This window comes from Nicotiana tabacum, chromosome 4, assembly GCF_000715075.1.
Source record: "Nicotiana tabacum cultivar K326 chromosome 4, ASM71507v2, whole genome shotgun sequence".
Taxonomy (NCBI): domain Eukaryota; kingdom Viridiplantae; phylum Streptophyta; class Magnoliopsida; order Solanales; family Solanaceae; genus Nicotiana; species Nicotiana tabacum.
Window position 1 is genome coordinate 60,931,191 of NC_134083.1, and position 13,048 is coordinate 60,944,238.

The following is a 13,048-nucleotide window of genomic DNA, read 5'->3' on the forward strand; positions in this document are numbered from 1 at the left end:
CCGATCTTTTCGATCCTTTGCTGCAACTAACACAATGAAGGGTTAACTTCCACGGTTGAGTCAGACCCATACTTTAATAGAATGAGGCTCACCTGCTTATCGAGCTCGACCCCTTCTTCACGGACCTTAGCCAAATCCGCTTGGAGGTCCTTTATAGCCTCGTCCTTTTGGCTGCAAAGAAGCCGCATGGCATCTCTCTCACCTGAGACCTTCCGGAGCTCGGCCTCACACTGGATAAGATCGACTCAAAACCTGCTAATGGCCTGCACAGTAAGAAACACGAGTCAAGTATGGAAAAGAACAAAGAAACCAAGTATGGAAGAATCATTACCTGAGTAATGAAACGCTGAGCCTCCTCTAATAAAAAAGAAGCGTCACCAATATCGGAACCATCGCCGAATCCAGTAAAACAATCCCTAAAAGGATCCCCTGTACCAGAGCCTTCACCGATATCGGGAGCCTTCAACTCTCGAGCTTCCTTCAATGCCTCCTCAGAAAAAGATGGAAGAGAAGGCAAATGACCCATTGTCATAGCCCCGAGCAAATCACTCGGAGTACTCCGGTCGAGACTCAGGTCTTCGGAAACAACCATGGCAGTCACAGCCGCCATCGGCTCGGGAGCTCTTGCAACCTCGATGGCCTCCGTAGATCGGACTACCAAAGCCGAGGAGCTATTTTCTTCTTCTTCTTCTCTCAGTCGTTGGACCGAGTCAATCGAAAGGGAAATTACTTTTCTCCTCACCCTTCGAATTTTGGGCTTGGGGTCCTCTGACCGAGAGGAAGCTCTTCGCTTCTTATCTTCCCCCTGTTTAGGGACTTGGGACTTGTTTCCTTCTTCACTGCTCGAAGGCCTCAAAGAGGCATCCCTGGTTACGCCTGCACAAAAGGAAATTGATAACGAATAGAACGCAAAGAATACTTCGAAGGAAACAAGAAGCAAACCTCACCATGGTTCTTGGCCTCCCATCTGCCTTTTGCCAAATCACGCCAAGCGCGCTCGGTGTAAGAGGAGGTCGAGGCTAACTTCCGAACCCAGTTCTCGAGGTCAGGCACCGCTTGTGGCATCCAAGGGGCAGCTCAACATCAGGGAAGGACATCAGAAAAAATCGGAAAAGGACATGAAAAGTGAATAAAAATCACTTACGGTCAAAATTCCATTCTTCAAGGAACGGCATCTTCTCCTCCGGAATGAGATCATGGGTCCTCACTCGAATATAATGACCCATCCAACCCCGATCCTTATTTTCATCGATGCTCGACATCAAAGCCTTCGATACCCGATGATGAAGTCTGATTAGTCCTCGAAAGATCTGAGGCCGATATAGTCGTATGAGGTGATTCAGAGAAAAATCCAACCCCCCGGCTTTGATAGAGAAGAAATGCAACAAGATCACTATACGCCATAGAGAGGGATGAATTTGGCCAAGGGTGACTTCATAACCTTTTGCAGAAATCAATAATCACCGGGTCGACGGGTCCCAGTGTGAAGGGATAAGTATAAACACTTAAAAAACCCTCCACGTAAGTGGTAACACTCTCATCGGAAGATGGAATTTGCAACACGACCTCGGAACCCCAGTTGCAGTCTTTTCGGATGGCCTCGAGGTGATCCTCCGTTATAGAGCATGTATACATCGATATGTGTTCACATCGACCCAGAACGGAGGAAGGATTCTCCACCTTAAAATCGGTCTTCAAAGTGCATGGGCCAGGAACATAGTCATGAACTGACGGCTCCACCGGCGCCTTATCATCAGATGGCCGTGAGGAAGAAGCTTTCTCCTTCTGAGGTACGGTTTTTGGAAGTTTTTGCCATTGATATGAAAGGAAAGAGTGCAAAGGAAGGTGAATAAAAAGACAGCACCAAAATTCTGGTATGGGCGGCCCCGTAGCAGCGAAATAAAGAGGATAAATAAGAAAGTTTGGAAGAAGAGAAGGCACAAAAGTGGTAAAGGTTGTATGGAAAGACTATTTATAGACTAAGGCATGACGGTTCGGTATCAGCGGTGGCCGACCACCATCTGACACACATTAAATACTTTGGTAAAACCGAGTCAATGGGAAAGCTATCACATACGTCAAGATCGGGTTCGATAGAGACGTCAGCATAAATTTGATCGAGCCGCAGGAAAATCATATCGTTCCTCGCCACATCCTTTCCGAGAAACGAGGGGACTATCTGTGTGCGGTCAAAACCGATTCTCAGTCATAAAGACCGGTCGAGACAATGACGTTTCAATCGAAGGGTATCCACATGACAAGCTCGGACGAATTCCGAAGTAGGGACGTCGAGCTTTGAGCTATAAACGGCAAAACTCGATATCATTATCGAGCCCGTGTCCGAATTGGAATACGGGGCAACACCGATCGATACAGGCCCCGAATATCGATGCCCCAAGGCAGAACCGAGCTCGAACCAAGACTGGGGGTTTGATCTAACACCGATCTCGAGCCAGTGCCAAGCTCGCAGATAAGAGCCGTTACAACCGTACCGAAGGAGAGAATCTTGGCGAGAATCAAGGAAGAGACAAACCATCATGGGTCCTCCACTATATGTATTATTTTATTATATTATTATAGATAAAGCAGTGATCTTCTACTATAAAAAGGGGGATAGACTGCAATAGAGACAGGTCCTCCAAGATACATTAAGATTTCATTGTGCTTGTTTTTCTAACTCATTTCAGTCTTCCCGTCCATCATTCCCATTTTATAGCAAAAATACATGTATTGTCATTTTGTATCAAAGGAATTCGCATACCTTTATAACCATATCTAAATTTAACGTTATCCGATTTTTCGGGTAAACAGTGGTCACTCTATTTATCTACCAATATTATTTAAGCAATGTTTTTTCGGTTATAAATTTTTTTTATAAAAATTGTACGTTCTTGAAAATGATGAATATTAATCTATTTTAACTAACTCAATATAGGAAAAATTGTTCTCCACATAAATCCTCGGATTCTTTATGAATTTTATTGTTAATTTTGTGACCAAATACTAAAAACAAACACTTAGGCATAAATACTTTTATCAATATTCTTTAAAGACTTATCAAGTTATAGTGCATATTTAAAAAATTAAATGTTTAACTCTTTAGAGATTTGGAATGAAGATTGGCCTAAATCAAGAAAAAAAATTTTTAACGATAGTGTATAGTATAAAGATGATAATTGTTGAGTTAATATTTTACAATAAACTAAGTTAATAATATATACTCCCTCAATTTCTAGTTTATTTGAACCTAATTTTTTTTTTGGTCCGTTCCAAAAAGAATGACCTTTTTCTAAATTTGGAAACAATTTTGCTTAAACTTACAATTCTACCCTTAATGAGAAATTTTTATAACTACACAAATACTCTATTTTGACTTGTTTAGGACCACAAATTGCAAAAGTCTTCATTTTTTCTTGAACTCCGTGCTCAGTCAAACAAGTTCACATAAATTAGAACGGGGAAAGTATAAAAGAGGAAATACTTAATTATTTGTTCATTGTGTGTAGTTTCTTAATAATTAGAAAAAAACAATGAAGAGAAAATATAAAGGAGTTCAAATATTAATTATATGAAAGTGTATTATCTATTTATCTATATTTATTTATACTATCATTAAATGCTAGTTAAAGTCTACAAATGAAAAGTCGAAATAGCATATTTATTCATACTTGACTTCAAAGTTGTATCATTTGTTGTTGGGAACTAAAAAGTTTTTGAAAGTCCAAAACAATTTAAAGAAGTTATGTAATTATATTAGTTTACTTTGTTGGAATATTTTTTACATGTTGATTCCTTATAATTCGCATAATGTTTTTTTAAACCCTGCATTATAGGACATACATAGTTCAAATACGGAATAATTTAATAAACAAAATTTAGTAGATTTTAAATTTTTAAATATTAAGAAAGTAGCTTAATTACAATCTTGTCCAACGTGAAATTTATTTATAAAGGGTAAAAAGACGATACTTTTTACTAAGAAATTTTGTGTTTTTAATATAGTATAGATATATATAATTGAGTTGCTTGAAAATGATTTACTATTTGATAAAGTAATTTAATATCCAATATTTAAAATCATTTTTTATCTTTATTTTCGTTGATAAAATTGTCTTATGGTTTATTTTGGTTAGTAATATAGTCCAAATTGACCTAATGTTTCTGAATAGATAATTAGGTCACATATTTTATTTAACCCTTAAAGTAATACCTAATTTGGACAAGTTAGACGAGTTAATTACATATTTATGGATCTAGTAAATACAATATTAGCGTGTGAGATGCGTGGTTGGCCCACATATGGAGCATAGATGCTCATGTTACAATAGGCCATTGCTATATTCTAAGATCACGCTTTTACACGCTAGAAACTTTTGTGCAAATCCACCCCAAAAATCTTGAATGTATTATAGTAAGAAGTTAACAATAAAAATTGATACAATCATGACCTATGTATGAGAATGGTATTAAGAGATATCTACAATGTCATGAAATATATAGCAAGATTAATTAAATGAAGAATCAAATATCTACTATGCGTCTGATTCAAACTAATAGTACTACTGTTTGAATTGTGACCTCTTGATCCATACAAGATTATGTATTTATTATTGTACGTGTATCAAATCAACTAAAAAAAATTGTAATCTGAATAAATAAGACCGATTTTTCTGTTAGACACTAAAAATAGTTACTCCTATTACACTTTTTGTATTTTTTTTAAAAAAAATAAAAGAGGAAAAGGCAGAGATTCAAAACATGAAGCATGTGTAAGAGAGACATAGATAGAAGGGCAGTGTGCAGTCGTACCAGTTAATATAAACCGGTATACACCTTTTCCCACTTTCCTCCTTTTTTTTTAGTCAAGTTCAAATGTTAATAAACAAATGTAAAATACCACTAATGTACTTGTCCTATATTCCTGTCTTCAACCTCTTATTAATTACACCAAGATTAGTACTTAATAATCTAAACTAATTAACAATTCCAAAATTTTCTTAATCTTGGTATAATAATTTCTTTTCCTAAACATTATAGTATTATTAAAGGGCAAGACCATTAATTTTGCGATACCGTATAATCTAGATTATTAAATTAATACTATTGACATTGATAGGGGTAATAAATAATACCCGGTGTCATTTTAGTAAAATTACCCCCTACCCCACCAAACAAAACCCTTCAAACGCTTCCACCATCTATATAAACTCTCCCATCCTATGCTTAATTCCTTCCCTTTTCTCCCTCCCTCTCTCTCTCTCTCTCTCTCTCTCTCTCTCTCTCTCTCTCTCTCTCTCTCTCTCTCTCTTCCAATTTTAGTTTCTTGCTCAAAAGCAACAGCTGCTCCAATTCTCCAGCAGTTTCTCCATTTTTTTGCATGTAAGTCCTCTTTTTGTTCTTCTTTCTCTCATTTAATTTTCTTTTAAACTCGTTTTAATTTTCTTATGTTTACAGATTTACACATCTCTCTCATTCCCGTCATTGAATGAATCTCTGGCCTGATCACTTCCTTTGAATTTTATTAAATTCATGCAATTTTTTTTTAATTTCTCTAAGTTGTTATAATTGTGATGTTATATCATCGGTGTACAAAATTTATGATCATCGTCTTATAAAATTTCTGATATTGCTGTCGTCGTCAATGGCGGTGGCATTCTCAGGTGCCAGCGTTGAGGTCATTGATTTTGTTTTTTATTTTATTTTTTTTTGGTTTTGTTTGTTTTTTCATTTTATTTTTGTTTGATATGAAGTAGGAGTGGTTTTTTTCTAGTGATTTACGGCTTATTTGAGTGACTAAAAGTGGTATTTATGAGGGCACGAACAAACGAAAAAGCGGTTGGTGTTCGTTTCTTTTTTACCGGAGGACCAAATTGAGTTCCCACTACCTTAGGCGCGTGAATTGTAGTCGCTCGATTGAACCTCCCGAATGTTGGCGTTGATATCACGCGCTAAGAGTAGTGTTAAGACTCGCTACTTCAAGACTTTTTCGGTTACTTTACCGGCAGTTACGTGTGGTATGTGCACTGTACACGTGTATTTTATAGGGCCCACTAAATTAACTGGGCTAGGATCCATTTTTTGACCCAGGAGGCCCACTTAAGTACAAATCTAGTTTTAGATCTTTCCATTTTTGCTAAATAGCCTAGATTTTGATAACACGTATTTTATGAAAAGCAACGACTGGACTGCACTTTCAGTTAAGCCCCGGGCTTTTTTAGTCGGCGGCGGGTAGAGATTAAGAATTCGGGCCCCAGTTGCCGACCCTTTGGATATCCTTTTTTGCTGGATGTAGCTTTTCATGAATCAACCTTCCACTATAATCGCAGTAGCTGTTATAACAGTTAGGAGATTACTGATATTGGTAGCTAGGATGCATTGGATTTAATTAACAAGATAGATTTTGGACATTTTTTATGCGAGAGGGTGGATGTGAAAATTTAACTCTTTTGGGGGTTTCTTGCTCTGCTGTGGGGACTACAATACAGGGCGATTGCAGTCTAGTCTTTTCGATATAAAACATAAATTTATATCAAAATCTCAATAAAATTTAACTCATATTAGATCTGAACTCATACTAGTTTTAATAGTATTTTGCGTGTGAGATTGTCAGTGCTGTTGCTAAATAAGAAAACTTGGAGAAATAGGAATTGACCAGCTAGGATTGGATTTACTCATTGTAGTTCTGATACTCTTCTCTATATAAAGTATTTGGATCACAAATTTTATTAACATAACACCGTGTTTCTTGGCAAGAAAGTCGTTAAATATTTGATAAATTAAGTGATACATCCCAACACCTAATTTCTTTTATGTTTCCTTCAATTTCTATGTTGATTACTCACTCATTTTTTACCTAAAATATTAATAGCACTTTGGACTTTGTCCAATATATTAGTTGAATATATACTTATCATTATTCTAGATTATGTTCTACTTCTAGGTAGTTTCTCTGGACTTCTTAAGAGTCGTCGAAGTCGTAGTCGTCGTCCCATGTGTGTCCCTTTTTGTAACATCCATAAAAAAAAATACTCCTATAGTTTTAATTAGTCACCTTCTTAAGCCTTGTCCAAAAGGGTATCCTAATGTGTCGAGTTTATAAATCCTCAAGTGCCCGACCTTCCCGATGTTCTTTTCCTCCCTGTTGGTGACACGTAAATAATCTTTGTCGTTTTGAACCTCTTTATGTAGTTGAAAAATGGTCCTAAGACTCTTGCCTTCAGTTTCAGTTTCTTGTTCACACACACATGCTTTCACAAGTCAAATCACCACCTCGTTCTTTACTCCACCTTCTTTTACTAATAATTAAATAAAGTGCAGATGCCCTTCATTTTCTACACTTCTTAGTTTTTTTACGTGGCAAGGATCTACTGGTTTTTGTGTCCAGTTTCATGTGATTGTACATGCACGAGAATGTTTAGTTGGTAATTTTGTGGGTCGCATGAATTATGAAGGTAAAGTGGTGGTGGCTCCTTCTACACCAAAAGTAGAAAAAGAGAAGCAAAGATAGTGGCCGGGGAGTACATTCTATTGGGTCCTAGAACTCAATAGATAGGATGAGATTGAAGAGGTCAGAAATAAACTGGGGTAAAGATGTTTATTTTTAGGATTCCTCTGTATTACTACAAATAGTAAAATAAACTCCGGAGTAGTTCTTTTTAGGGGGTTGACGCGCTATGTCATAATTTTGATTGAATTGTTTATGTTATTTCTTGCAGAGTCTTAGATATTAATGCAGGGTTGAAAATTGACAAACTTAAACACTAGATTTTCTGTCGAGGGATAATTTTGTCTAAGTAGCAATTAATGATTATAGAATTAAACTTTAGAATGAAATCTCGCTTGCATTCGCTGAAAACTATTTCCAATGTTGGTCTCAGTCGTCAATTTATACTTTGTATAATGTGCAGGGTTATCTTTAACTATCTTTTTAGATTAAAAATTACGTACCCTGCTTCCTTTTAAATGATGTAAGTACAAACTTATTTCTAATTTGATGCCCAAATATTCACCAGCTTATCATTTCGTCAAACCAACTTGTTTTATGTTTATCTCAAAAAATATTTTTTATTTTTATCGCGCTCTCTCCCTCACACAAGGCGGACCTACCCTTAGAGTAGAGGGTTACCGGACCCCAATAATTTCGAAAAAATATATTTTTATATGTATATATTTTGATTTGGCAAACTAAGACTCAAATCTTAGGCAGCTACATTGGTCTGTTTGGGGGCACAACTTGACTTTTAGTGCACTATCTCAGTTCAATTCACTTCATCATTTGCTCAAATTTTAATTCAACAGTGGTGCCTTGTTCACTTTCAAATCCTGAATACGCCTCTTCACACACTCATTTACTCCCTAGTCTCTTTTGGAGGTTTGCGTCTTTGTCATTGGAATGCTTCAATTCATCATGTGAGGAAATTTAATAGAGGTGTGTTAAGGAGCTATCTGTCTGTACATATTTTTTCCATATTCTCGTTGTAGTTTTTAGACACATGGAATTGAAAAGCAGGTTTGGGTGGTGGCTCTATGGCTGGATTAAAATTTTAGTTTCCGAAACAGTTGGCAACCATAGAAAGCGTAGAAGTTGGTAGTTAGAGCAAAGCCAACGGTATTAACGCATGATAGTCTTATTCTTATACTATTCGAGAACTCCATTAATTTTTTGTCGGTGTTTGCTGACTCAGTTTGATTAAGACCTCAGCTCTAAAAAACTTTTCTAATGTTGCCATGTAGCGTTGAGTCACCGAACCTGACTTTAATATTTGATTAATGATTAATGATTAATGCCATCTCTTTTTAGTTTCCTTTGTCTTGTTCTTGTTTTTATTTTATGTCACTTCTATTCAAATCAAATTTGTTGTTATAGCGACCTTTCTTTAATAAATGACATTTGTTAACTCCTGAGGAATCTGTGCTAATCATTTACTTACACATGTATTAATGATTTTTGCCTACCTAATATCCTATGTTTCAAATTATTTGTCACACTGATAAGCTTTGACAAGGACTTTATTTTTATTTTATACAATCTCAACTTCTTTGCTATTTACGTCTATTATTTTATATTAACCATTTACTTGCACCTAACATCTTCCATGTTAAATATGTGTTAAAAAATAAAGTATTCTTAGGTTCTTGTGATCTTTGCCTTGTTCCGAATTATATGGGATTGCAACTCTAGTTTATATTGATTATTTTGCGGGATTCATGGTCCTAATATTCCTTCGTCGAGGAGTTTTCCATTTTGACTTAATGCTTTTCTTTATCTACTGTTCAAAAATAAATGATTTGGGCTTTCGTCGTTCTTTCGCGTTGTTTTTCCAGATAAATTTCGACCCACCATTTCCTTATTCTTCATCCTTTTTTACCCAGGGACTCGTACAGAATCAGCCGTTAATTTATTCTTTGCAAATACTAGCTGATATTCTTTAAAAACAAACACAAACGCAATTCTATTGTTTGTCGGGTTATAAAAAGGCACAGTTGTCGTTAGTAAGTTTCATTTAAACTTCTTGAAGATGGTGTCGAGGAAAAAGCCAGAAAAATACCTCCACACGCAAGGAAAAATGTGGATCATAATAATGAAGTGTTGCGTTAATGAAGACGCAAAATAAAATTCACTTTATTATCATCTGATAAAAATCTGCGCATATTCGAAGACAATTTGATATGTAAATTTCTTTTCGTATTTATTAATCTGTACTTGCTATTTTTAATGAGAAAAATGCTTTTTGTTTTTCCAATTAAAAGGCTGACAATAGTTTTCCTTTTCTGGTTTGAAGCCAACAATTCAACTTTTGTGTCTATTACTTGGGGTCCTTGCAAGCCCATTGATTATACAACTTTTGTGTCAGCTTTTCAAAACTCCCCTAAGCTTATAAAGCAATTTCCTTTGGGTACTTTTATACAGCAAGATGAGAGAAAATTTGAAAAGGTGGCTATACCAGGCGATGGGCTTCCAGAATGAGCTGGCTAAAACTCCAAGAATTGAGCCCATTTCAAAAGCTACTAAGCCTAACAAGACGGAGCCCAATGCAGGAGAACCGAAAGATTCAAAGTCTGATTTGTCCCTTTGTGCTGATGTCAAATACATGTCCTGGTTGGTGAGTAGCCCACATTTTATGCTCACTTATATATTTTGCTGATACGTGATTATGGAGGTATGAGAGAATAATAAAAAAAAATTAGTCTTGCTAGTGGTAGAATTTGCATTATAGATGTGATAGAATTAGTTACAAGCAGGGACATAGAATTGCTTTAAGCTGGTATGACACTGTTTTTGGTCATGACATTGATTCACGAAGATAGGAATGCAAAATAAACAAAATATTCCATTGTTACTAATTTTTCTTCATTGTTATTGACCCTAACTTTAGATAGAGTCTCACATATAAGCTTTTGTTTCAGAAAGAGCACCCTTCAGCATTGAGCTCCTTCCAAGAAATGATAAGTGCAGCAAAGGGGAAACGTATCGTCGTGTTTTTAGATTATGATGGTACTCTATCTCCAATTGTGAATGATCCTGACAGTGCCTTCATGTCTGATCTGGTAATTAATTAATCGTGTTGCATTCCTCCTTTGATCTATTTCTCGATCTTCTAATAGCATGTATTGCATGCAGATGCGTTCAGCTGTACGTGAAGTTGCAAGGCTTTATCCGACGGCTATAATAAGTGGAAGAAGTCGACAGAAGGTAAAAACTATAGTACCTTCTTGATCTTGAGTCAGTTGATTTGATGAAAAAATAGTTAATATCTTATTTATTTTGTTGGATGTTGTATGCTTAGGTTTATGGATTTGTGAAGTTAGATGAGGTATTCTATGCGGGCAGCCACGGAATGGACATAATGGGACCTGCAATTCAGGCCAGTTCCTATGATGGAAAGTATCAAAGCAAGGCCCTTGATAAAAAGGTTTTTCCTCTTTCCTTAAACATATTTTGGCCCAGAACGGTTGATTCCTTATAGTTATACTTATATATACTTATCTATGTCGGCAATAAATTGTAGGGGAATGAACTCACTGTCTTCCAGCCTGCTCAGGACTTTCTGCCTTCAATTGAAAAGGTTGGCTAACACTTCAACTTGTGTATGAAGCTATTAATTTGTAATTTAACGCGTCCTAAACAGTCTTGTTATAAAGCATCATGTTGTTGATTTTGCAATAACTTGGAGTACACATATTTCCAGCTGCATCTTACTTTTTATTCAACAAAATGTTTTTGTATATGGCAGATGTTGAACGAATTGGAGGAAACAACTTCGGAGATAAATGGAGCTCTGGTTGAGGACAACAGGTTCTGCATCTCGGTACATTACCGGCATGTCTTACAAGAGGTACAAGTCCAATTAGATATACACTATCGATCTTTTATTTCCAGAAATTGTCAAATCATGTGCAGATCAAGTATTTCAAATCTTAACTTAATTTTCAGGATTTCGGGTTGCTGGAAAAGAAAGTACAAGCAGTAGTTGCGAAGTACCCCTGTTTTCATCTTACAAGGGGTAAGAAAGTCATAGAAATACGGCCATCAATTAAGTGGAATAAAGGGGATGCTCTGGTTTACTTGCTTGAAACTCTAGGATTTGCAAATTCAAGTGATGTTCTCCCAATTTACATAGGGGATGACAGAACTGACGAAGATGCTTTTAAGGTATATATGATTCTCTCTCTAATTGTGATCTTACTATAGTTGTATGTATACACAATGTTTTCATTTTTTTAAAATCCAAATTTCTGCTTTAGATGTTGTGTTTGTACAACATAATAATGTAGTGATGCGAGTTCGTTCTTGAACTGCATTGTGCAGGTACTAAAGTGTAGAGGACAAGGGTATCCTATTATAGTGTCTAGTAATCCAAGGGACACATTGGCATCTTACTCGCTGCGAGATCCATCAGAAGTTTTATCTTTTCTGATTCGGCTGGCGAGAAGGGGGGATCTTTCCTCAGTGTAGATTTTGCTGGCATAAGTTTATAATCAATGTATATATATCGGCATAGATGGGAAAGAATGAAGGAATGGGAGCTAGGTAAGGGATCGTCGTTCCCTAATACAAGGCGTTTTTTATAGTCGTCTGGTTTTACTCCCATTAGGTTCATAGAAACTAGTAATATATATATATATATATATATATATAGACAGGCTTTAAGGATGAAACTGCAGTTGGGTGAAGTTTTTTGTATCATTGCGCAACTGCAGCTTATTAATGAAAAAAAAAAAACATTTGAACTTTTCAACTTTATATTTGGTTTTATGTCAAGTTTTCGTTCCAACTGCATTAGTTTGTTGCTTACGGGGTAAACATTTGTTACTTAGTCATGGTAACATGCACCAAAATCCCAGAGATATCCTTTCGTGTTGATTATGTTTTTCCTGTTGATATTATTGAACAAACAATCAGGTCATCTTTATAATATTTTTATGAGAATCATTATCTGATAACCGGATAAAATCGATAACTAACCTATTATTATAGATTAAACTATGTTAATTGTGAATTTTTTTAAATAATTTAAACAATTTAATCGACACCTACTCAGAATTGTGCCACTCGGTAATATCAAGCCCACTCTTTTTATTTAGGTAAAAGGAAGAACTGCTTCTCAATAGACTCAAATGGCCCAATGTAATTTCTATTTGAAGGCCCACCATTTTATGTTTATTGAGCGTAGTAGTCTATTCGCCAGACAGGCCTTTAGGACTAAAAGGCCAGTACGATACACAAAGTATTTTCACGCATGGTTCGAGGAAAGGCCTCACTCCAATGGATGTAATGTAGACAGCCTAACCTAATGCAAGCATTAATGGTTGCTTTCACGGCTCGAACTCATGACCTATAGATCACACGAAGACAACTTTATCATTGCTCCAAAACTTAGTAGAAAATATTGGAACATTAGGCGGATCTGTGAATTAATCGAGTAGCTTGGCTAGTATAAGTTGTTGCCAGGCTTACCTTTAAGACAAAAGATGGATAAATGAATAATAATTATTCAGCCATGCATTTGTATTTTATTCATCTATCGTGCCAGAAAAATAACAAAAT

At 36.0% G+C, this 13,048-nt stretch overlaps 2 protein-coding genes across 3 annotated transcripts in view; both read left to right on the forward strand.

Annotated features, from left to right (window-relative positions):
- LOC107804511 (polypyrimidine tract-binding protein homolog 2) overlaps positions 1-13,048 on the forward strand; it is a 120,384-nt gene that overhangs the window by 36,518 nt on the left and 70,818 nt on the right. The window lies entirely within an intron of this gene.
- LOC107783326 (putative trehalose-phosphate phosphatase 2) lies at positions 5,239-12,244 on the forward strand. 2 transcript variants are annotated; one of them, XM_016604293.2, is made up of 9 exons: positions 5,239-5,379; positions 9,911-10,103; positions 10,408-10,548; positions 10,622-10,693; positions 10,788-10,913; positions 11,010-11,066; positions 11,235-11,336; positions 11,435-11,653; positions 11,810-12,244. In XM_016604293.2, the coding sequence occupies exons 2-9, from the start codon at positions 9,915-9,917 to the stop codon at positions 11,954-11,956; spliced, it is 1,053 nt and encodes a 350-aa protein (XP_016459779.1). In that variant the 5' UTR covers positions 5,239-5,379; positions 9,911-9,914; the 3' UTR covers positions 11,957-12,244. The 2 variants fall into 2 exon arrangements, with proteins under 2 accessions (XP_016459779.1, XP_075108040.1); XM_075251939.1 differs by lacking the exon at positions 5,239-5,379 and adding an exon at positions 9,653-9,671.

What these genes read in the sequence shown, in the direction of transcription:
- LOC107783326 (XM_016604293.2), top strand. Translation starts at nt 9,915, where the DNA reads ATGAGAGAAAATTTGAAAAGGTGGCTATACCAGGCGATGGGCTTCCAG. An exon ending in GTGCCTTCATGTCTGATCTG is followed by an intron (nt 10,549 to 10,621) that starts GTAATTAATTAA and finishes TATTGCATGCAG; the next exon opens with ATGCGTTCAGCTGTACGTGA. An exon ending in CTGACGAAGATGCTTTTAAG is followed by an intron (nt 11,654 to 11,809) that starts GTATATATGATT and finishes TGCATTGTGCAG; the next exon opens with GTACTAAAGTGTAGAGGACA.